We start from the raw sequence: 23,016 nt of genomic DNA, 5'->3' as shown, positions 1-23,016 counted from the left end.
AACACTCAAGGACACTTTACACAAAGACAAAGCAAAACAGTGTTTCACTTTCAGTTGCTCCCTTGTCACAAGGGGTCACCACACCTGATAGCTCAGCATCTTTTGATACGGCAGAGTTTTATACCAGATGCCCTTCCAGGCACAACCCTGATTTGTATCTCCGGTTGCAATCGAACCAGTGACATTTTGCCTGCAAGCCAGTGTGTAAACCACTGATGAAAAAAGGAAAGAATGAACTATTCCACATATTTAATGATTCTTTAATATTTTGTTGATTTGATAATAATAATAATAATAATAATAATAATAATAATAATAATAATAATAATGGATTGGATTTATATAGCGCTTTCCAAGGCACCCAAAGCGCTTTACAATGCCACTATTCATTCACTCTCACATTCACACACTGGTGGAGGCAGCTACAGTTGTAGCCACAGCTGCCCTGGGGCAGACTGACAGAAGCGAGGCTGCCATATCGCACCATCGGCCCCTCTGGACAACAATAGCTATATTGCAATCTTTAAAACCTTTGGTTACTATGGTAACTCTCTGATAACCAAGCACTCTCTGATGTGACCAATCACAGAAGCTCTACTGCCACCCCCTTTATAACATAAAAAGTTATGAATGATGTTCCAGTCTATGATAGTGGACTCATCTGTGCTTGTCCTTTGTTACAGCCCATTGCAACCCTTACACTCCTTACAGTGGAAATGCAGTTGTCTTCAGGTGTTGCCTAGGTTTAACTGCCGATTGTCTACACCTGGTGAGGTGTGGCTAAAGGCGTTCCTGAAGTGGTCTAGTCCAATCACCTTCTCCAGGCCAATCAGCATTCATGCTGTGTCCTCGGTTATTCTTCCTTGTACACGCCTCATCTCATCACTCATGCTCCATTCAACCATTCCACCACCAGCTTCCAGGCTCTCGGGGCTCCTGCTCTAATCCTTTTCACAGACGGGGTTCTGTTCCGCTGAGATAGGCCATCTGAGTCTAACGGCAAATCACCTGTTTAAATTCTGTTCATCAGTAAATCAATTTCATTCTTTCAAATAACCTCTCCTTATTAAAATATCTGTACTGTATTTAGTGATGAACAATTGTTAAACTCTGGTGTTTGCTCCCATAATTTCCCTTTTATTTTGACGCTCTCTGCTCTTTCCTCTTTCACCTGATCTCTGACTGCGATTGTTTGGAGGTGAAAACCAAACATCACCTGGGTTTCAGAAAACCAGAGTTACCCTGGTAAGCAACCATTCTCTGTATCTCACTATGGGAGATATAATCTACTTCCAGGTTGTAAGTTCTTTATCCTTAACAAGGTATGGAGCAGGGTAAGCCCACACTAAGGACTGAGTGTGCCAGTGAGGATGCAATAATATCAAAAACGCATAACCTAACAAATGTAATAGATGGTCCTCTGGTGAACTGTGAAGGTCACACTCTCAGTAGCCTTCAACAGCCACACAGACAGATACACTCAACAAAACAGGAACACACAGATGCTTCAATCTATGCAAAGGAGTGCAAGACACAGAAAAGCGCTATATATGGCTACATTTTCAGCAATTTACCGTTTAAAAGTGGGCCCTGCATAAACAGGATGTGGACCAATTGGTGCATTCCCAAAGTAAATGTGATACGAAAGAGTAGCTAAATGCAGTTTAATAAATGGAAAATAATCCTCTCTTATTTAGCTAATCCTGAAGGAAACATAACACATGTGGAACAGAGTTAGGAATGGGTACCGGCAATGTTCCCTCGAAGCTGTGTGTGTGCACAATTGCGCACTGCTGGCACGGTCTCTGCGCACAGAAAATCTGCGTTGCGCACAAAAAAAAAAATCTAACCTGAATTGAAATTAAAATCAATACTTTAACAAGTCTGTTTTGCAGTGTTAGTCAGTGACTGGCTGCTCCCGTATGGGATCCAGCCAGTAATGCGATTCACATTCGTATATACGCAGCTAATCAATGTCGTTGACAGGCTCTGACAGCGTCCTTATGTGCCGACACCGGTGTTTTAGCGAGCAAAGCGGCGTGGCGACGTTTAGTGTGTGTCAGAACAATGAGGCGACTGCTGAGTGTTACAGGTGTTACAGCAGTGACACATCTGCTGCTGTCAGGCCTGCAGGTATCAGGCTGTTGTTCTCCTTCATCTCATAGTTGACAGAAATTATTTTTGGAGTGGCACAAATAATTTGTGTGGCATCAGATTTGATGCAATTTGATGATTGTTCTCTAAATAATTTAAAATGTTTATTTAAAAAAACGCCTTGGCTGCATTTTTAGGTAAACAGCTGCAAAAAACTTTGTTGTTTGCATAACTCAGTTACTTTTTTGAAGAAGTAACTATATAATTAATTACCCAACATTGGTCATTATTTACTGTATTTTGCAGACAGAGTTACAGACTCTCTCCCAGACCACAGACTCATAATACAAGTCAGAGCTTTATGAAAAAAAAACAAAAGAAACTTGTGTTTTCAAAATTGGAGTTCAAGTTATTTTTACTTCCAATAGTGTTAACATGCTACACAGGTCATGAACAAGATTTTTTTGTTTTGTTTTTTTAAATTTTCATTGTAAGTGGGCTAAAATAGTTAATTAAAAGTAGTCTAACATAAATGTAAATGCTGTAATTTTATTATTTTAATAAACCATGTAACTTGCATGGATTCAATGCTGGCGTCACCACAGTGCACACGTCTGCTGTTGCTCACAGTGGTCCAAGGGATCGCTCAGGGAGTTTCTGTGTTCGCTCAGACACATGAAAAATTAGAGGGAACATTGGGTGCGGGTATACCGGATACGGGTGGCTTTTTTTTTTCTTGAGATGTCATACACTTTGGATTCTAGCCAATCATTTTACGTTTCCGAGGATAGTAGGCGGGTCCAGGTACGTATGTTCTTTGAGAGCAGAGCTACAGATTAAATGTCCAAGGCAAAGCGGTCAAAAGTCTGGCTGTACTTCACAGCAAAATATGCAAACTCAGCAGCAACAAGTGCTTTAAGGTGATACTGTGATACTGTGCAAAGGAAGTAACACCTCGAATCCAATGAAAGACCTGGCAACGCAATAGCGTTTTTTTAAAAGCAGAGAAATGCATCGTATTTGATAGCTTGCTGCGAGACTTCACACCGAGCACATCTGCTGCGGGTGGGTTGCCTGTTATTGGACCTGGAGTTAGCAACATCCCCCAAAAACCCGAAGAGGAGAGTCCTGGCCCCTAGCCCTGCCAGTGTAGCAGACGGATGATGATGCAGCAGCAACCGTTCTTCTCTGCGTGAGGAGCTTAATGTTGTTCATGTGTAATTTACGTTGAGTAGGCTAACCACGTTATTACATTAATGCATGTAAGGTGAACTAGCAAACACCGTCGTAGTTACATGCGACTGTCTTCTTGTTTGATAGAGTGATACCATACATGCCCTGTAGCTGCAGAAAAAGCTAACACCGTTATCTTTTTACAAAAAAAAACAAACAGCTAAACATGTTTTCCATTATTCACCGGTTCCAAACAAAGTAGGTATGTTGTATCAAAAGAAAAGGCTAACTTGGTTATCATTTTGCAGAAAAAAGAGACTGCTAAAAATAAAAACATAAGAGGTTTTTGGACAAAGTTTGTGTTCTCCATTCTTTAAGCAATTCAATTCAATTCAATTTTATTTATATAGCACCAAATCACAACAAAAGTCGCCTCAAGGCGCTTCATAGATACAGAGAAAAACCCAACAATCATATGACCCCCTATGAGCAGCACTTTGGCAACAGTGGGAAGGAAAAACTCCTGTTTAACAGGAAGAAACCTCCAGCAGAACCAGGCTCAGGGAGGGGCGGGGCCATCTGCTGCGACCGGTTGGGGTGAGAGAAGGAAGCAACGGTTAGAGCACCATTTAAGCACCCGCACAGTTTCAAAAGTACCGGTATCGGATAAAACCTAAACGATACCCATCCCTAAACAGAGTATAGATAAGGAATCTCTCAAATACTTCATAAAATGAGCATGTAGAAAGTGATCTAGCATTCTGAATGTTCACAATGACTCTCAGAGAGAGACCTGCTTCATTTTAAATCAGCCACTCGTGTGCCACGCCCAGAGTGCTGACCATTTGGGATGTGGAAGAAAAAAATCACGCCAAGTCAATGTTCAAAGGCAATGGTCATGGCCAGTAGTGGAACAGAAAAGCTAGTTCTGCCATCAATGGCCTGATGGGCCAGTATGGGATCTATAAAAATGAGAGACAGCTACTCCTCCCTCACCCCACTCAGTATCACTGGTATGAGGTTGAGAAGGGGAAAATGCATACAGGTCAATGCTGAACACATGAGAAGCTACTTTAAGGCATATCACCCAATTTGTAATATTGCTAAACATTTCTTAAGGCAGACGAGTCATGCTGGCTGGGTCAGTGTCATTTTTGTTGTAATTGATGTCTGGTTTGTTCTGTTCCCTAGTGATGGGTAGGGATGGGTACCAGTATCCGGTGTTCTGACATAATCCTTGAAATAGTAATAACACAGTATCCTCAGCAAAGATGAATTAAACAAGTTTTATTTTAATGGAAGTTTACTTCAAGTCTTCAGATTTTTACTGTCTTTTATTTGATTACTTTAAAGTATATGATTACATTAGAGTAATTAAATAAAGACAGTTTTGATGGAGCTCCTGAGCCAGCCCAAGCTCTCTATGAAGACGAGGAAAAACTCCCCTGGGGGGGCCAGACTGACGGGAAGAAACCTCGGGAAAGCCCATTCAAAGAGAGATCCCCTTTCCTGGGATGGCTGGGGGGGGTTACAGGAATTCCAAAACACTGAAATTTAAAGTGGGCCAATTAAAAAAAATTATTTCCTGAAAAAAAGAAAGGTAATTCATACATCACACATAAATGATAACGTCTGAATTGTGTGTGTTTGTGTGTGTGTGTGATAGGCTTATCTCAGCCAAGTGTGATGCTGTAGCTCCTCCAGCGTCGGCCGCGTCTCCGGGACTTTGGTTAAACACGCGTCCAAGAAATCCCGGCAGTCTGGAAAGAAAGGAAAGAGAAAAAACATGAAGATGATAGTTCCAGTGGTCCAAGCCATCAGTCAGTCTTGAAGTGTGACGTTTTCTTACTTTTGGACAGATGTCTTTTGAATTTCAGGCGCTCCACAGGACGCCTGTCTTTTTCAGGCTCTTCTCCACAGGACGCCTGTCTTTTTCAGGGACAATCTTCACCCACAAATTCATAAAGTCCTTGTGAAGGGTCAGTTTCTCAATGATTGTTCGCCCATGGTACCTGTGGAAGATTACAGTTGTCATTAATTTTCATTAATTGTGTAAACTCACAGAAAATAAAACATTGATGCACTTCAAACCCATTTAAAAGTACCCACCTGGCTTCAGGTGCAGCATCCCCTGCCATTCTAGAGGCAGCAATTAGAAATCTTTCAGTGAAGGTTCCTGTTTTCAGGGTGACGGCTGCTCCAAGTTTGTCAGCCAGCTGGTGCAGGTGTTGAGCCGTGCTATTCCTCACTGCAACACAGCGATGGCTGAGCAAGGACAATATTAGACACACAACTCAGTGAACATGATCTCTCTTTCATGTCTTCTAATAAAATCACTACAGCTTCTTCTCTCCTCTTACGTCAGTCCTGTGTTAAACAGAGCGCTCAGAATCCGTCCATGGCTGCAATTTTCCACCATGGCATCAAGCGCCAGATTGACCTCCTGATGTAGAAAGTTGTTGTTGGTCATTGCAAGCTTCAGCAATAGAGCTCGGCCTGTTGTTTCAACTTCTGGGTCCATTGTTCTCTGGAGCTGAATGTAGAGCTCATTGATGGCATGTATGGCCTCAAAGGCTATTGCTGAGCGTTGGTTTTTCACCTAAAATGTGAGTGAAAATCATCAGTTGAGGCTGTAGTATGCACTTGAAGGGAAACTAGCTGCATGAAACGCATATAAGAAACATAAAGTGTGCAATACCTCCTCAATGAGGACCAGACACACTTCATGTAGTTTAGTCTTCAGGATGTCCGAGTGGTGCTTTGCCAGAGACTGAATAGTTTGCAAGCCGTGTCTTTTCTTAATCCTGTATTTACACAACACAACATTGAACACGACTTCAGGAACACCACAAATAACACAGCCACATTATGCAGCACTGTTTCTGTGCAGTATTTAATGTCTCCTTACTACGTTTCTTACCAGTCGTCTGAAGACAGCAGACTAAAGCTGTGGGACAGGCTCTCTACAGGTGTAGCTACAGGCGGGAGTTTGACCCTGCTCTCTCTTGGATTATTCTGACTGCACTGACTGTCTGCTTTCTTGTCTGATAATCAACGAGGTTAGTAAAAAGAAACTTTCATTTCTTCTAATTCGAAGCATGATGCAGTGATTAATTGTTCATTAAAATCTTTTTAAAAAATCTCTTAATTTAAAGTTTGATTATTCAGCATCTTCTACAGTTACTGAGGAAAACCACTTACCGTCTATAGGGACGACTTTTGCACGGCGCAGCAGCGTCCCAGGCCGAGGTCCTCGTTTTTGCGGTATGGGAACTGTTGGAGGTTTTGGAGTCAAAGGCTTTACTGCAGTAAATGTTTTGGTTGGTACTGTGTGTCCAGGTGAGGTTACAATCCCATCCTGGAAATGCTGCAGTTTTTCCAAAATAGGCCCAAATTTGTCTTTTGCTGTCAAGACTCTTATTCCACGAATGACCTTCGTGTCTGTTTAGACAAAAAAATAACTAAATAACTACAAATTGACATCTTACAAAAACAACAATAAACATTTTTCTTCCTGATTTTTTTTTTCTTCAAAAAAGCATATAAAATGAATGGACAGCAAGAATGTGTAATTTAGCATTAAAATAGATAATCTACAGTGTCAAATTTTAAAATCTAAACTAACTGATTAACAGCAGGTGTAACCACTAAAGAAAAGCATCACCTTTGAACCGACCTGCTCCTGAATGTTTAGCAGAGAAAACAGGCAATTGCGATGGACAAGCTGCTCGAGGAGGTGGAGGAACTGGAGTGAGCGGTGTCATCTCAACAGGACTAACAATGAAAGGAATGGCCCTCAGATCACTTGGTGTGTGTGTGTCTGCAGAGCTGAGGCTACTCAGACTTCTTTCAGGGTCCTCCTGATTCCAAAAGGGGTCATCCAAACAGTTCCAGCTTCCCTGGACTATCTCTGGAGAGCCTGCGCATTGCTCAGGTAAAGGTGGGAGTTGCACAGCATAATCTCTGGGTCTCTGTGCGATATGCAATGTGTCTGCCTGTTGAAAGAACACATTTGTCTTACTGCTCTGAGCTTTGTGAAAGTCCAGGATCCTGGACTCTGTGGTGAAGCGCTGACAGTTGCTCTGTCTACAGTGACTTACACAAAAATTACACTGTGCAAAGCAGCAAAATATAACACATCTCTCAGAAACATTTACATTTGATCAGCAGAGAAGTCAAGAATGAGTATGTTTAGTTACTTACATCTCCACCTGTGCGCTTTCTCTGAATCACATCTTCAAAGCGATGGAAAAAGTTATCTGATGTCTTTTCAGACATGCCTGAGATAAAAAGTGAACAAATTGTTTAGAAATAGAAAGTTAGTGAGTGCTGCTCAGTGTGTGAGTGGCAAGTTCTAACTGAGCTGCTCAGTAAATAACTGTTATGATGTGGAACTCACAGAGCATTTTTTGAAAATATTCATATATATACACTATTTTGTGTTTACAAAAATATCAGACATGTCTAAATCAAAGGCAGGTTATGATCTCTAATTATGATCTTTAATCAACAAATTTAAATAGACGTCCTAATCACAGCTTCTAAAACTAGACAACACTATACTGATAAATTCATATAAAACAGCAAAAAGGAGATAAAAGCACTGTCATAAATAGAGAAATAAGTACAGTAAATAAATAAATACAGTTTTTAAAAAATATAGAAAAAAAACATGTGTCATTTGTTACAACGACAACAAAATAGCAGCTTGGACAAAGCTGTTTCTTCAAGCTTCGCCTGCATTTAGGGTCTGCAAACCTCTGTCCCACAGGAAGAAGCTGAAATCCTCCAATAAGGGGTGGGAGTCATTTAAAGTAGAGTAACTCATCCTCTACAACTGCCTAGTATTCAAGGACTCTATGTTAAGATGCTCTAACATGGTACAGTACCTTCAGAAACGCCTCAAATTTCTTAGATACTGAAAATTAAATCTCTTCTCAGGAACCTTTTCTCCATTCAGTAGAAGTAGATCTAGTATTCATTTTAAAGTTCTAATGAAGACAGCAGACTAAAGCTGTGGGACAGGCTCTCTACAGGTGTAGCTACAGGCGGGAGTTTGACCCTGCTCTCTCTTGGATTATTCTGACTGCACTGACTGTCTGCTTTCTTGTCTGATAATCAACGAGGTTAGTAAAAAGAAACTGTCATTTCTTCTAATTCGAAGCATGATGCAGTGATTAATTGTTCATTAAAATCTTTTTAAAAAATCTCTTAATTTAAAGTTTGATTATTCAGCATCTTCTACAGTTACTGAGGAAAACCACTTACTGTCTATAGGGACGACTTTTGCACGGGGCAGCAGCGTCCCAGGCCGAGGTCCTCGTTTTTGCGGTATGGGAACTGTTGGAGGTTTTGGAGTCAAAATAGGCCCAAATTTGTCTTTTGCTGTCAAGACTCTTATTCCACGAATGAACTTCGTGTCTGTTTAGACAAAAAATAACTAAATAACTACAAATTGACATCTTACAAAAACAACAATAAACATTTTTCTTCCTGATTTTTTTTTCTTCAAAAAAGCATATAAAATGAATGGACAGCAAGAATGTGTAATTTAGCATTAAAATAGATAATCTACAGTGTCAAATTTTAAAATCTAAACTAACTGATTAACAGCAGGTGTAACCACTAAAGAAAAGCATCACCTTTGAACCGCAATTGCGATGGACAAGCTGCTCGAGGAGGTGGAGGAACTGGAGTGAGCGGTGTCATCTCAACAGGACTAACAATGAAAGGAATGGCCCTCAGATCACTTGGTGTGTGTGTGTCTGCAGAGCTGAGGCTACTCAGACTTCTTTCAGGGTCCTCCTGATTCCAAAAGGGGTCATCCAAACAGTTCCAGCTTCTCTGGACTCTCTGTGGAGAGCCTGCGCATTGCTCAGGTAAAGGTGGGAGTTGCACAGCATAATCTCTGGGTCTCTGTGCGATATGCAATGTGTCTGCCTGTTGAAAGAACACATTTGTCTTACTGCTCTGAGCTTTGTGAAAGTCCAGGATCCTGGACTCTGTGGTGAAGCGCTGACAGTTGCTCTGTCTACAGTGACTTACACAAAAATTACACTGTGCAAAGCAGCAAAATATAACACATCTCTCAGAAACATTTACATTTGATCAGCAGAGAAGTCAAGAATGAGTATGTTTAGTTACTTACATCTCCACCTGTGCGCTTTCTCTGAATCAAATCTTCAAAGCGATGGAAAAAGTTATCTGATGTCTTTTCAGACATGCCTGAGATAAAAAGTGAACAAATTGTTTAGAAATAGAAAGTTAGTGAGTGCTGCTCAGTGTGTGAGTGGCAAGTTCTAACTGAGCTGCTCAGTAAATAACTGTTATGATGTGGAACTCACAGAGCATTTTTTGAAAATATTCATATATATACACTATTTTGTGTTTACATGGCAACGGGAGGAAACAACCCGGCAAAATAACACATGACAGCGAGATAAATTTATTGGATTGCCAGTCAGAGAAGTGTGATTCGTCACTCCAGTAAACACATCTCCACTGCTTTAGAGTCCAGTGTTGAGATGCTTAAATCACTCCATCTGACGCTTTGCATTGTGTTTGTCAGTGTAAGGCTGGGATGCAGCTGCTCAGCCATGGAAACCAATGAAGTTTGGACATCTGTAACAACAGCAGACTGCAGATATTGGTGACTTAAGTGCACTATGAGCCTTAGCATCAGCTGACTCGCTGTCATTTCCAATTACTTCCACTTTGTTATAATATCACTAACAGCTGACTATGGAATATTTAATAGCGAGGAAATTTCATGACTGGACTTGTTGCACTGGTGCATCCTATCACATTACCATGCTGGAATTCATTCAGTTCCTGAGAGCGACTCGTCCTTTCACACATGTTTGTAGAAGTAGTCTGCATGCCTAGGTGCTTGATTTAATACACCTGTGTCCATGGAAGTGATTGGAACACATTAATTGAATGATTTGGATGGGTTAGGGAATACTTTTGGCAACATAGTGTATGCCTGACCTTACAAACTCTATGATTATAACAGTCATTTTCACTGTTTTCAGAACACAAGTTATGGTTGGAGATATCATGACCGCCACCCCACCATACAGATGTTTTGGGAGGTATTTGATGAACTAACTGAAGAGCAGAGGAAAGATTTCCTTCGTAAGTACTTGCTGAAGCCTCCATTATGATATGTTACTGAAATCACACTGTATCATATAAAACATTAGATTTTTCTGCGCTTTACCAAGATACATTAGAGAGCAGCATTGTTCTGATTAATATACTGTAAAGCTGCTTCTAGCTGGTGGACTGAGCCGCCTCACCTTTCACCTGGCTCACGTCACACACCTGGAGAGACTCGACCTCCACCTGTGTTGCCTCACGCGAGATGATCTAGAGGCTCTGAGTCAGTTGCTACCAATCTCACACGCCGGACACTAATCGCATGCTCGCTGCAGCAGTCATGTGACTCGTTGTTTTTCAGTCCAGGTGCTGCCCTCTCTCACTGCACTGACCGAGCTTGATGTGTCATCCAATAAGGAAGTGGGAGGTGTGGTCCACCTGCTGGTCTCCGCCCTCCCTGCGACACAAATGAGGAGGCTGCCATTCAACAGCTGCTACATGAGCAACGAGTCCTTCACTGCTCTGGGTAACACACACACACACACACACACACACACACTTGTTTATTTATAGAAGTTTTCCTTCAAGTCATTCTCCCTGAATACCTCTTCCACCCTCTAGCCTGAAATGGTGAAAACTTTGTGTTTATGCATCAGCCCTGGCGGTGTCCTATCTGCGCACGGTGGATATTTCCTGGTGTAAAGTGGTTGGCGGTCACTTGGCGCTCCTGCTGGATGCTCTGCAGCCATCAGTCGTCAGCGAGCTCTGTCTTTGCAGCTGCGAGCTCACCACTGATGACATGCAACATCTGGGTAACTAACACACAATGACATTATACTTTTTCTTTTTTGGTCTGTAGTGGATCATTAGGCTGCATAAATGTATATTAAGACAAGTAAAGCCTGAAGGAAATTGATATTTCTTTCATTTATTTCATGCTGCCAGCATCTGTAGCTGTCGTATAAAACAAAACAATGAAACTATTCGGTGTTATTTTTGTCTCCATCAGAAACATTGTGAACAAAACAGTAAAGTGAACAGGCATAAAGTGATCAGTTATCAATGGGTCCTCTTCCTCTGTGCAGCTGCCGTGTGCAGACGGGGCTGTCTCTCCTCACTCCGTGCACTGGATCTGTCCTACAACAGCTTGGTGGGAGACAACGGTTGGTGCAGTCTGTTTGCAGCAGGAGGTCTGGGCTCTCTGGAAGACGTGGATGTCAGTTTGCGACCTTCAACCTCTGCTCCGTGCTCAGCCTGGCTGCCCGCTCTGCTCCGAGCTCTGCCTCAAATTTCGGCGCTGGCTCGACTGGCCATGCAGAGGTGGACAGCTGACTGTCAGGAGAGAGAGCAGCTCAGGTACTGTCTGAAAAAGAGGAGCGTCCTGCTGGAAAGGGATCCAGATTTACAAGACACATCATCAGCATGTAAAGGGAACAGTCAGGAGAGCCTAGAAGAGAGTCAGCCTGAGGAGATTGGAGCGGACCGCACTGGAATTTACTGTCAAAGAGCGACCCACTTTGTTGCTTTATTATTATTTTTTTAAGTCTCTGTTACCACAAGAAGGTCAGTGTTGAGGTCAGCTGCATCACGTCTGATGTAAACTGTGTCACACGTGATGGTTTCAGGGAATACTGGGAACTTACAGAGTTAAGCACAGCTGGTGTGGGTTATCATATTTGTCGTCTCTCACCTTGGCTGCAGGGTCTGGGTCTTTCCAATGCAGCAGTCCTAACACTTGAGACACACATGCCGAGAAGTGGGGATACCTGGAAATGGACAAAGGCTTTCAGCAGAGTTTTAAAGCAGCTATTCAGGAAAAGAGCTGTGAATTATCTGCATACCTTGTTAGGTAATCAGCTATTTTGGGGTTCTTTAACAAATCAACCAAAAGGTCGACTGAGTATTTTCTCGTCAGAGTACCTTCACCGTTCACGATGATGTTGAGCACAAGCTGGAGCGTTTGATGGATGTTCTTTGCATCAAAGAGCTACGAGGAAATCCCAGAGATTAGAGACAGGATATTATGTGAATCAGCATGAATGTTGTTTGTTGTTCAACAGATAAAAACAAGAAGAGAAAATAGAAACAAAGTAAAAAAGGAACAATTGTTTCTGCCGTTAAGAAAAAAAAATTGAGTCATGGCAGAGACCTGCAGAAGTCTTGAGTCTCATTTGATGACATTTTGTCAGATTGCCTTGTAATTTAAAAAAAACAAAACTGTTTTTTGAGCAAAAGTTCTCCAGGTTTTTTTGGAGTTCTTTCAAAGTTTTCTTATTTTTGGACGTTAGCTGCTTTTTCACTCTTTTTCAGTCCAGTCTGTGCATCTGAACATTTACAGAAAGATTTCTTTGTTTCGTCTTTAGACACTTTGTTAAACGCAGATCCCAGCAGAGTTCGCCTACCTTCTCTCCAACCTTCTCAGGTTTTGTGGATATTATACATGGTTATGCTGAGGATATGTTGGCTACTTTCCACTGGAAATGCCTTTTGGTTAAACTGTCAGCGAGGAATTTGCACTGTTACATTTTTATATAACTTTAATGCAAAAAAAACAGCTGCTTGTTTAAGTGAAAATACACTGATGGGGTTTTTTTCTATTCATGAACAGGAGTGTGATCAGTTTAATAAAAGAAAAAATAACCATAACCAAGATATGAGGGGAAATCTTGGACAAATACAAGCAGACTGGAGCAGCCAGCGTTCAAAACACCGACGTTCAAGGTAACAGAAGGTTCCCGAGCCACATCCACCCAGCTGGTTTCTGTGTTTCTTGTGTATTTGTGTACACTGTGACTTCATGGCTGTCTTGGGCTCCAGCTCTTGTTTTGGTGTCTCATTAATTTGATTTAATGTCCTGCTTAGTGATAACATCACTCTTGGCCTCCCTGCACTGGCTTCCAATTGAATTTAGGATTCATTTTCAAGTTCTTTTATTGGTTTTTAAATCTTTAAATGGTCTGGCACCTGCTGAAGCCCTATGTCCCCACTCGTTCGCTCCGGTCAGCTGAGCAGCTGTTGCTCTCAGTCCCCAAATCACGGCTGAAACTGAGAGGAGACCGAGCGTTCTCTATCGTGGCTCCTAAGCTTTGGAATAATCTTCCTCTTCACATTAGGCAATCGACATCAGTGCTGGTTTTTAAATCCAGATTGAAAAAGCATTTTTATTCACTGGCTTTTGACTCAGTGGTTGACTGACTTGTATTTTATTGTTTTTCGCTATGTTTATTATTGTATCGTATTTATTATTCTTATGGTATCTATTATGTTTCTATTGTTCAGCAGTTTGGTCAGCCTTGTGTGTTTTTAAAGTGCTATATAAATAAACAATGATGATGATGATGAACATAGTAACGTGTGTTGGGTTGCTCTGTCTTCAGACTCACTGTCAGACTGATTAGACAGTGAGTCTGAAGGTGAGAGTCCTCACTGCCCACGCCTGTCTTTGGGTCTGACCAACACCGTTTCCTGTGTGTCATTCCCCCCTCGCCTTCCCCCCATCCGTCCTGTCTGCACTGACCTCTCCAATAAAGACAAAAGGCCTCATTTTCTGAAACTCTTCCTATCCCATCACCTTGCGAAGAATCACTTCACCATGTTGATTAATAAGGACGGTGGGAATGGTTTGAAGTCTCGTCACAGAAAATGTGCCAAAGGCAAAGAATCTGAGCTTGAAATAAAATGAAATGAAAGATCAGCCCCACACAGGGGTTAAATTCAGATGGAAACTCTTATCACACAAAGAGAACAAGCGAATAAATATATCTGAGTGTGGCCCCTCGACTGTCACAGTGTAGCTGACATTTGATCTTATCATGTGTTAAAGCTATTTTAATTACTGAAGAGAACCAGTGTCAAACTCAGCCCAAGTATGGTTGTACGTTAATCCTTAAAGCAACAACGTTTTTAAAGTTGCAGCGTCATTTTTACACCACACCTAAAATCCCACTAATCGTCCGGGCTCTTCACCCTATGACCACACGCTGGGGTATCTAACACCACATGACCCAAATGGAAACTATGTCAGCTGAAAGAAACCCATCGAAATGTGCAACACTTAAAACTTTGCCTGATTGGAGCATGGCTTCAAATACAGCCCTGAAAACAGACAGGCGGTCGTTGGCATTTCGCCCTCGTTCCTGAGAGACTACATCGATGTATCAGTCAACAAATGAACTACTGTGGCGTCACAGCTGGGGCCTTCTCTGTGTCGTTTATAACACAGAGAAGGACCCAGCTGTGACGCTGAAGTGGTATCTTTAAATTAGCTGTAGGTGTGAATGCTTGTCTGTCTCTCTGTTAGCTTTGCAACAGACTGGTGATATTCAGAGTGCACCATATGTCTGGTATTATTTCCCTTCCAAATTAGTGCTTCCTCTTAGTTGCTGGTCTAAATTTGTTTCCTTTCATGTTCAGGCCGTGTTAGTGTTGTCTCTGTGTGTAGCAGGTTTTGTCTCCATGTTTGTTTCACTGTCTGCCTGTCTGTCTCTGTATTCTGTACTTCTGATAGACGTCTAATTTTGCCAGTCCCTCTTTTTGTGCGCCTTGTACCTTGTCACTCTCTGTGACCGCGTCTCACTTTGCCAGTTCCCATGTATTTAATCAGTTAATGGTGGTCTGAGTAACCCTCACCACTTTGTTCTCCAGTGTCTTTGTTCCTGTTCATCCTACATATTTTCCCCCATTTGTTATTTATTTCTGCTGTTTGCTATTTATATTTTATTCCTGCACAGTTTGCTTGAAGCACTCATATTTTGTCTATTCTATTCATGTGGATCTTATCTTTCTATTTCCTTGCTTCCTTTTCTGTTTACTTTGCTTCTTGCCCGTGTTTCGTCCTTTTGCGGTGTCTGTGTTTTTTTAATCCTATGGTCTCTTTTAAGTTTGTTTGTCTCTTTACTTCTTCAAACTGAATTCAAAGTGGAGCAAATGCTATATAACATTCTCATAGTCTCATTCACACTAACGTTGGTTCTGTATCTTGTAACCAAAGGAAGCTTCAGCATGCAGACTGGAGCCAGCGATCAAAACACGTGCTTCCTATTTTATTTTGTTGGTTATGTTGAGTTTTGCTGTAACTGTCTCGTTACTCCTGATTTGTCCCTGCCGTCTCCTCTTCCCTAATGACCGTCCTGTGTGTTTATTGTTTAATCTTCTCCTTTCGTCACCCAGCTTCACTGGTCATGTTTCCTAGTGTTATCCCCCAGTATAGGTTTCTGAGTTTCTCAGTTCCCTGTCAGATATTTCATATCATTCTCTCCGTCCAAAATAAACAGGCTGCCTTTAGTTTATCCTTGCCAGCCTGTGAGTCTGCATTTGGGTCTTCTTTTTTCATAACAAATGATCATACTCCCCGCAGATTGTGATAGTGACACCTCCAGGCCATGCTGCAACTCTCTGGAGCTTTCCGCTCTTCAGGAACTCTCTCTGCAGGAGGGGGAGATACAGGAGAGGTGGAGGAAGATCTCAGCCTGGGCGTCTATTGTCTTATGTAGTCTGGAAGATGAGTGGATGGTGGGGTGGGTGCAGTTTTCTCTGTGGTGGGGTTGGGTGGACTGTCCCGGGCTCTGTGGGGCCGGGAGGCGCTGCTGCACTGGGCCCCCTTTCCCTGGCGGGGCGCGGAGTATGGGGGTGTCAACCAAGAAGGTTCAGCAAGTGCTCCCCAGACCTGGAGTCCTGGACAGATTCTTCCCAGACCAGCCTCAAGCTGTGCAGCAGATCCGAGCGACATTGGCTGACCTCTACACTCTAGACATGGTGAGACAAAGGGCACGGTTTGTTCATTGTTTGGAAAATTTGGCATTAGATAATCCTCACCTGGGTGTTGCTGTTCAGTGTAAGCAATATCATTTGCATTTTATTCCTCTGATTTATTTCTCTGTGGCGTTTATGAACTCGTATTTCTTAGGCTGGCTTTTAAGGAAGGAGAAAAGGTATGTATCAGTTGGCTGGGAAGAAAGATGGAGGTGGAAAGGATGTGCGAGCTATGGGACAAAGTTGCTGAGACTAGGTTAAAAAGAGGTGAGGATCAGTGAGCAGGAGTGTGGCTTTGTGCTGAAAAGAGCACAACAGATTGTCTGGAGAGAAGGTGAAGGAAAATCAGCTGAAGCAAGACAGTTTGTGGAGTTTGTGTTGGACTGTATGTTATGCTGGGAGCCTGGGGATTAGTGCACTTTGATTCCAAGTTAATACTAACTAGTGTTTCTCACTGGTTTTTGGGTGGTGGAGTAAAAGGGATTGGTTGGTGGCTGTTTCTAATGTTAGCCTTTTCTTTGCTTTCTTACAGGCGGGGTAAAGACATGGTGATGAATGAGTGTGTGGGCCGTCTGCTGAGGACCAAGAGCTCAGGACAGTCAGACGGGGGCGTCGCAGCAGGAGTCACCGTGCTCGACAACCCTCTGCTGTCCTGAGATGTCACACTCCTGCCTGCACATACAAACCACACTGAAGTCAGAGTTCCCTCCCATCCGATCAGCATGGTCCCCTCCGCACTAACTGGCTACCCTCTAGCTTTCATTAGCAACATGAATTATGGATCTGCTCTTGCATCTAAATGCTAAGCATTATGCCATTTGTGATGCATTTTTCCACATTCTTCCTTCTCTTTCTTTACCGACTCCCCTGTCTCCCTCCACCTTATCCTCCTGGTCTTTTCCAGAGTTGCCACAGACTACAATTACTGCAGAACCATTAGGTCCATGTTGACAAAATTTCCATACCATCATATACCCCTTGAGATGCCGATCGTGAGAAGTTTTCAGATACTGCAAGCATGTGCACGCGCGCGCACACACACACACACACACACACACACACACACACACACACACACACACACACACACACACACACACACACACACACACACACACACAAGTGCATCATACAAAACAAAGATTTTCTTCTGCAAGATGTGGCAGCACCAAAACTGTCAAGGTGAAGATGGAAAACGGGGATAAATGGACAAAATAAGTAAATTCTATAAACAGAAACAATGAAAAAACTGTGAGAAAATGCGTGGAGACCAGTAAAGAAATATGAGTTTAAAAAAAGAAGTACGGGATAAGAAGAGGATGAAAGAGTTTCTTCTGTTTCATGCTGCTACAGTGTGAGTGAAACCGCATCAGTACGCCTATTGCAGTGCAGGTTTTTAGACGATGCATCAGTAGAGCGTCTGAAACTGGACACTGTGTAATAACAGCTCACTAAAAACATTACAGCTACTCATAAAGAGCCCAAACTCACTTTAATAGCTGTTGAGATGTTTCCTTTGGTCTGACTCCGGGGAAAAGGAAAACATCAGAACAGGCAGGCGGAGAGATGGGGTTTTGTGTGGACTAATACAGGTCAGTGGATCTGTCTGCAGCTAGATGATCCGTATGACTTTTCTGCAAAGCCACAAACCAAGTTCATTTGTGTGTCCAGCCGTTCTTTCATTAACAGAGTCACAAATAGCCCCGCTGCGGTTAGATGAATGACATCAACCTCTCATTGACTGCTTTACGAGCTCTTCTGACCAGCGTGAGAAACCATGGGATTGAAACCTCACGAAGGTACGGCCCAACAACCCAGCTGAAAGTACACGTGCAGAAACACACGCACGCTTTGCAGAAAAGACGATACACACACACACACACACACACGTACATACACACAAGCAAAATCTACAGAACAGCGCTAGCTTAGACCGCACATACTTTCCCATGCTGATGGAGGAGTTACTAAGTTTTACAAGTTGAGTTTCTCCTCCTAGCCACATTTTTGGGTAAAACGCAAGATCTTTTTTGGAAACACACACCAAAGCAGACTTTTAACTCATGATTCAGACTGTTATAGTTGGAATGTGAACAGAGAGCACATACACATCACAGAGAACATTAGTTCTTGCCACTGTATGCCCTCCCCCTCACAAACTCGTAAAGCATCATCAGATTACAACAGGAGGAGAAGGTCAATCAAAAGGCAAAAATATAGACACTGGAGAGAAGGACTGGAGGACAGTTGGGCAAAAGGTGTGTTCATATTGATGGGAGCACTTCACTGTGCATCCATATGAGCTGAATGTGTTTGCGTTTTGGCAGAGTGTGAGGCAAATAGCACGACAGAGAAACGAGAAGATTCAAACAGTACAACATGGAAGAAAAACATTTTGTAGCACACCCATACACAGAGACAAAAACAAGCAAGGATCTCTCTAACCTTCCCTGTTACCGTTGGCTCTTTGCAATCAATACACTAATATTGGAAAAACTGTCCCACAATGAACTTTTAGTTTTGTCTAAATGCACAGAAAGAGATTATAAAGAAACACGAGAAGAAAGTCATGGACGGTTATTTGTGTGAACTAGAGTTTAATGTATAATCATGTACAGATGTTTTAACTAAAATCTATGAAAGAGGTCTATAAATGTAACTATTTATAGACAGAGAGTGAAACAGAGAACGGCAGAGAGAAGAAACGTGTTTCCATATACTGGGAAAATAATGCTTCTTGGGGACATAAGCTGAAAACTTCAGACTGCACTCTGCCATCTCACGTTTTCAGTGCAGTGTGTGAGGTATTAGTCCTTTAACAAAAAAGAAGGAAGAGAAAAAAAAAAAATGAAGTCAGAGTTCCACCTGCACCTCCACCTGTTCTTGCAACAGCATGAAAACTGACAGAGGTGAGACAGCAGAAAAGTTCTTCTCTATTTTTTTTTTTTTTTTACTAAGTTAAGGAATTAAGTTAAGAAGAGTGATTAAATAAATAGTTTCTTGCATTTTTGATTTAATGATTGTGTTTAGGATTATTTCAGAAACATGTTTAGAGGATCTTTGTAAGCCTGTATTTACTTTAAAAGAAGGGAAGCACTTCTTCATCCTACAGAAAAGGTGACACATTACAGATGAGTTCATAAAAAGTGTCTCTGTCACTCTTTCAAGGCTCTGTCACTTTTTCTTTTGTACTGGAACAGCATGTTAAAGTAGGCCTAGGCTGCCATCTTGTGGCAGTGTGTTGTTACTACAACATATGAAATTGTGTTTCTATTGGAAATATAATTCAGCACCACTGAGCCGCTCTCTCAGTTACAAACTGAACCTGTTTTGTAGACGTATAAATCACTAAGTACAGTGAAGCTTTTGGTTTTGTAAAAGTGTTTCTTATTCTAAATGCATGTTGATTTTTATCAGGGTGAAGAGCAGTTAGCAGTGCATTCATGGACATCTTTAAACTATTAATTGAAGAATCTTTGGTCATGATGGCATGAACTAGAAACGTGAGCTCCAGGTGAGACTGCACAGAAGAACAAGTGTCCTTAAACTGCATCAACTGATGACGTCTTACAATTTTATTCCACTGTGTGTTTTTATCATTGAACGTTTCAGTCTTTGTGTACATGTAACGCAGACACTAAAGCTGAGCCAGAACTTCATGCTGAAGAGAAGGATTCTTTTAAAATGCATGGGGGAGCAAGCGAGTCAGATACCAATGGCACGAAGATGAAGCAGGTCTGATCGGAAACCGTTTATTTCCAGGCCAGGGAGCACAAATAAAAACACCCTTAAAAGGTTCCCTCCTGCTCAACCGCGTCACTCCCTACGGAGAGAAGATCTACATGACCTTATCTGCGTATCTGGAGGTCAGCCGCTGCTCCGCCGTGTTGTACCTGTTTGTACGTGTTTTTAAGTCTCTTGATGTCATCGTGTCTAACACACACCCTTTATCTCCTCTCTGCAGCTGGACCATTGCATCCAGCCTGCCATTATCACCAAAGACATCTGCACGGTCTTTTACTCCCGAGACGCCAGGATTTCCCCACCCCGTTCTCTCAAGAACCTCTTTGGGACTGGATACTCCAAAACTCCTGACTGGTAAATCTGGGCTGCTGCACTGTGGCCATCTCTGTTTCACAATCAAAGATATCTGCCCTGTTACAAAGTTTCCTTGTTCAAAACTTCTGCTTCATTATAGCAACCGAGTGACTGGGATCTACGAGCTGAGCTTGTGTAAGATGTCTGACACTGGAAGCCCAGGTGAGCGGCCATGAAACATGTTTAAAGAACGGCAGCTGTTTTATCATAATTCTGTGGAGAGCTTCATCCTAATGAGGGCTCATGTCCTGAGCAGGGATGCAGAGGAGGAGGAGGAAGGTCCTGGACACATCAGTGGCTTATGTGCGTGGAGAGGAGAACCTGGCCGGCTGGAGGCCCAGAGGAGATAGCCTCATCCTAGAGCACCAGTGGAAGCTGGAGAAGATGGAGCAGCTGCAGGAGGTGGGGCCTTAAAAGATTCATAAAGAAATAAATCTGTTTAATATCGTAGAGGGAAAAATGACTTTTCAACTCAAAGACCAAAGTGCTATTCTAAAAAGTTTTTTCTTAGAGTACAGACTTTACATGACTAACCTCCCCTCTTCTCCCCACCTCACATTCGCCCCCATCTTTCGTCCAGGTGGAAAAGACCCGTCACCTTCTGGGAGAGGCGGCTCCCGTGGGAACAGCTCCCACCACCAAGTCCCTGAGTGAGTCTCTGTCCCCCAGCGTGAGCTCCGGCACTCTGTCCACGTCCACCTCCGCCTCCTCGCAGATCTCCAGCACCACCTTTGAAAGCGTGAGAAGGAGCTGGCCACCAAGGTGAGAAAAACGTGGGCTTAGTGGGCGTTCTTGTTGCTGCCTTCTTCCTTCTCTGCTCGGAGCTGATCGGTCTTGTTCCTGTTGTGTTGTAGTGCCTGCGCCTTCTGACACACACCTTCAATACTGAATACAAGCAGCTGGTGAACAGCATCAGTGACTGCAAGGTGAGAAATAATACAAAGAAATAAAAAAATAGCCTTTCTGTGTCACATCAGGGAGTTCCTATATTGACGTCTACCTCATCCTGCTGTTGTTTCACTTCAGCTTTCTCTCATCTCACCGATCGGACGTGATCCATCCGTGACGAGCTTCAGCAGTGCCACCCTCACCCCTTCCTCTACCTGCCCCTCTCTCTCGGACTCGCGCTGTGGCTCCATGGGCCAGAAGTAAACATATTTTTAGGAACATTGACCTCGATCTGCAAACGGTTATTGACAGGTTATCTATTTGATTCTAACTTGGTGTGATTTGTGTTAAAGGACCCCTGAGAACAGCTCACGTGCCTCCAGTCCCTCCTGCTCAGACTGTGAAAACTTCCCGATGGTTCCCACTCTGGAGACCTCCTACCTTGCGCGGGCTGCAAAAGAACGAGTTCCTGAACTTGGTGCCTGATATTGAAGAAATGCGACCAGGGTGAGTAATGCCATATTAACCCAAATACTGTCACTATGACATGTGTCTCACAGACCAAATGTAAGTCGACACTCATGTTCTCTAGTTCAAGCAGAAATGATGTGGATCGATTCAAATTCCTGAGCCTGGATGATTTCAGCTGGAAACAAACCAACTCTGCTTCTTCCTCAGATAATTCAATTCAATTCAATTTTATTTATATAGCGCCAAATCACAACAAAAGTTGCCTCAAGGCGCTTCATAGATACAGAGAAAAACCCAACAATCATATGACCCCCTATGAGCAAACACTTTGGCGACAGTGGGAAGGAAAAACTCCCTTTTAACAGGAAGAAACCTCCAGCAGAACCAGGCTCAGGGAGGGGCGGGGCCATCTTCTGCGACCGGTTGGGGTGAGAGAAGGAAGACAGGATAAAAGACCTGCTGTGGAAGAGAGACAGAGGTTAATAACAGATATGATTCAATGCAGAGACGTCTATTAACTCATACTGAGTGAGAAAGGAGACTGGAAAGGAAAAACTCAATGCATCATGGGAATCCCCGGCAGGCTACATCTATTGCAGCATAACTAAAGGAGGATTCAAGGTCACCTGGTCCAGCCCTAAATATATACTTTACCAAAGAGGAAAGTTTTAAGCCTAATCTTGAAATCTTGTCTCCTGAATCCAAACTGGAAGCTGGTTCCACAGAAGAGGGGCCTGAAAACTGAATGTGTTCACTGACCGGTGTTGCCAGCTTTGGTGGCTCGTCTCCCGCTCGAAGAGGACCAAAAAGAGAACAATACAGTGTTCAGCTGCCTGGCTGTGCTCTACACACACAGCCCTGCTCTGGTACAGTAAAAACCACATTTACATTTGTTTACATTTCCAATGTAGAGGATGAGTTTAGATCACTGTGGTCCAAGCTTGTCGTCAGTTATAGAAACTGGATGTGTTTCCTTACATTTATTTTGTGTTGACAGAAGTCTTTGATTCATATTGATTATTAAAGCGGGCTTTAACCTGTGGAGAAACGCGTGTGTTCTTGCTCCTTCAAACGGTTTTCTTCAGAGATTTCTCACTGTTTGTACACATGCTGAGTGGCTAGTTTTGAAAACACTTACTTTACCTTTACTACTCTGCTCAGAAATGCAACCTGTGACCTTACACAGCCCAAAAACTTATCCTAAAACATAAATTAACAAGGACAGAAGCTTTTTACAAATGCTTCAACAGTGTAATTCTAACAAGGTATGCAATACATCTAATGTCAGTTCAGAGGTATGAAGTGATGACACTTTGACATCACTGAATAAAAGCAGTCTTGTCATAATAAGCTTTGCTGTGGACAGTTGGCGCATTAAACTTTTTCTTACAAATAAAAAAGGTAATCAGATGTTAAGTTTGTTCAGTTTTAGTTGTTCTC

At 42.5% G+C, this 23,016-nt stretch overlaps 3 protein-coding genes across 3 annotated transcripts in view; 2 read left to right on the top strand and 1 right to left on the bottom strand.

Moving 5' to 3' along the window:
* The window catches only part of LOC146625106 (uncharacterized), a 126,688-nt gene that overhangs the window by 88,209 nt on the left and 15,463 nt on the right, over positions 1-23,016 (top strand). The window lies entirely within an intron of this gene.
* LOC146625111 (uncharacterized) lies at positions 5,141-9,490 on the bottom strand. Its single transcript, XM_085362662.1, has 11 exons — positions 9,416-9,490; positions 8,910-9,207; positions 8,536-8,688; positions 7,471-7,547; positions 6,932-7,262; positions 6,469-6,708; positions 6,188-6,311; positions 5,966-6,071; positions 5,628-5,866; positions 5,377-5,532; positions 5,141-5,279 (listed from the first exon to the last, which is right to left on the bottom strand). Exons 1-11 carry the CDS (start codon positions 9,488-9,490, stop codon positions 5,141-5,143), a joined length of 1,938 nt encoding a protein of 645 aa, XP_085218788.1.
* LOC146625110 (leucine-rich repeat-containing protein 31-like) lies at positions 10,350-11,911 on the top strand. Its single transcript, XM_085362690.1, has 4 exons — positions 10,350-10,404; positions 10,730-10,894; positions 11,025-11,180; positions 11,454-11,911. Exons 1-4 carry the CDS (start codon positions 10,350-10,352, stop codon positions 11,909-11,911), a joined length of 834 nt encoding a protein of 277 aa, XP_085218816.1.

This window comes from Diplotaxodon limnothrissa, linkage group LG9, assembly GCF_057381915.1.
Source record: "Diplotaxodon limnothrissa isolate DT_005_m linkage group LG9, D_limnothrissa_male_GT1.1, whole genome shotgun sequence".
NCBI classification, from domain to species: Eukaryota; Metazoa; Chordata; class Actinopteri; order Cichliformes; family Cichlidae; genus Diplotaxodon; species Diplotaxodon limnothrissa.
This window is presented reverse-complemented; position numbering and strand designations above follow the sequence as displayed.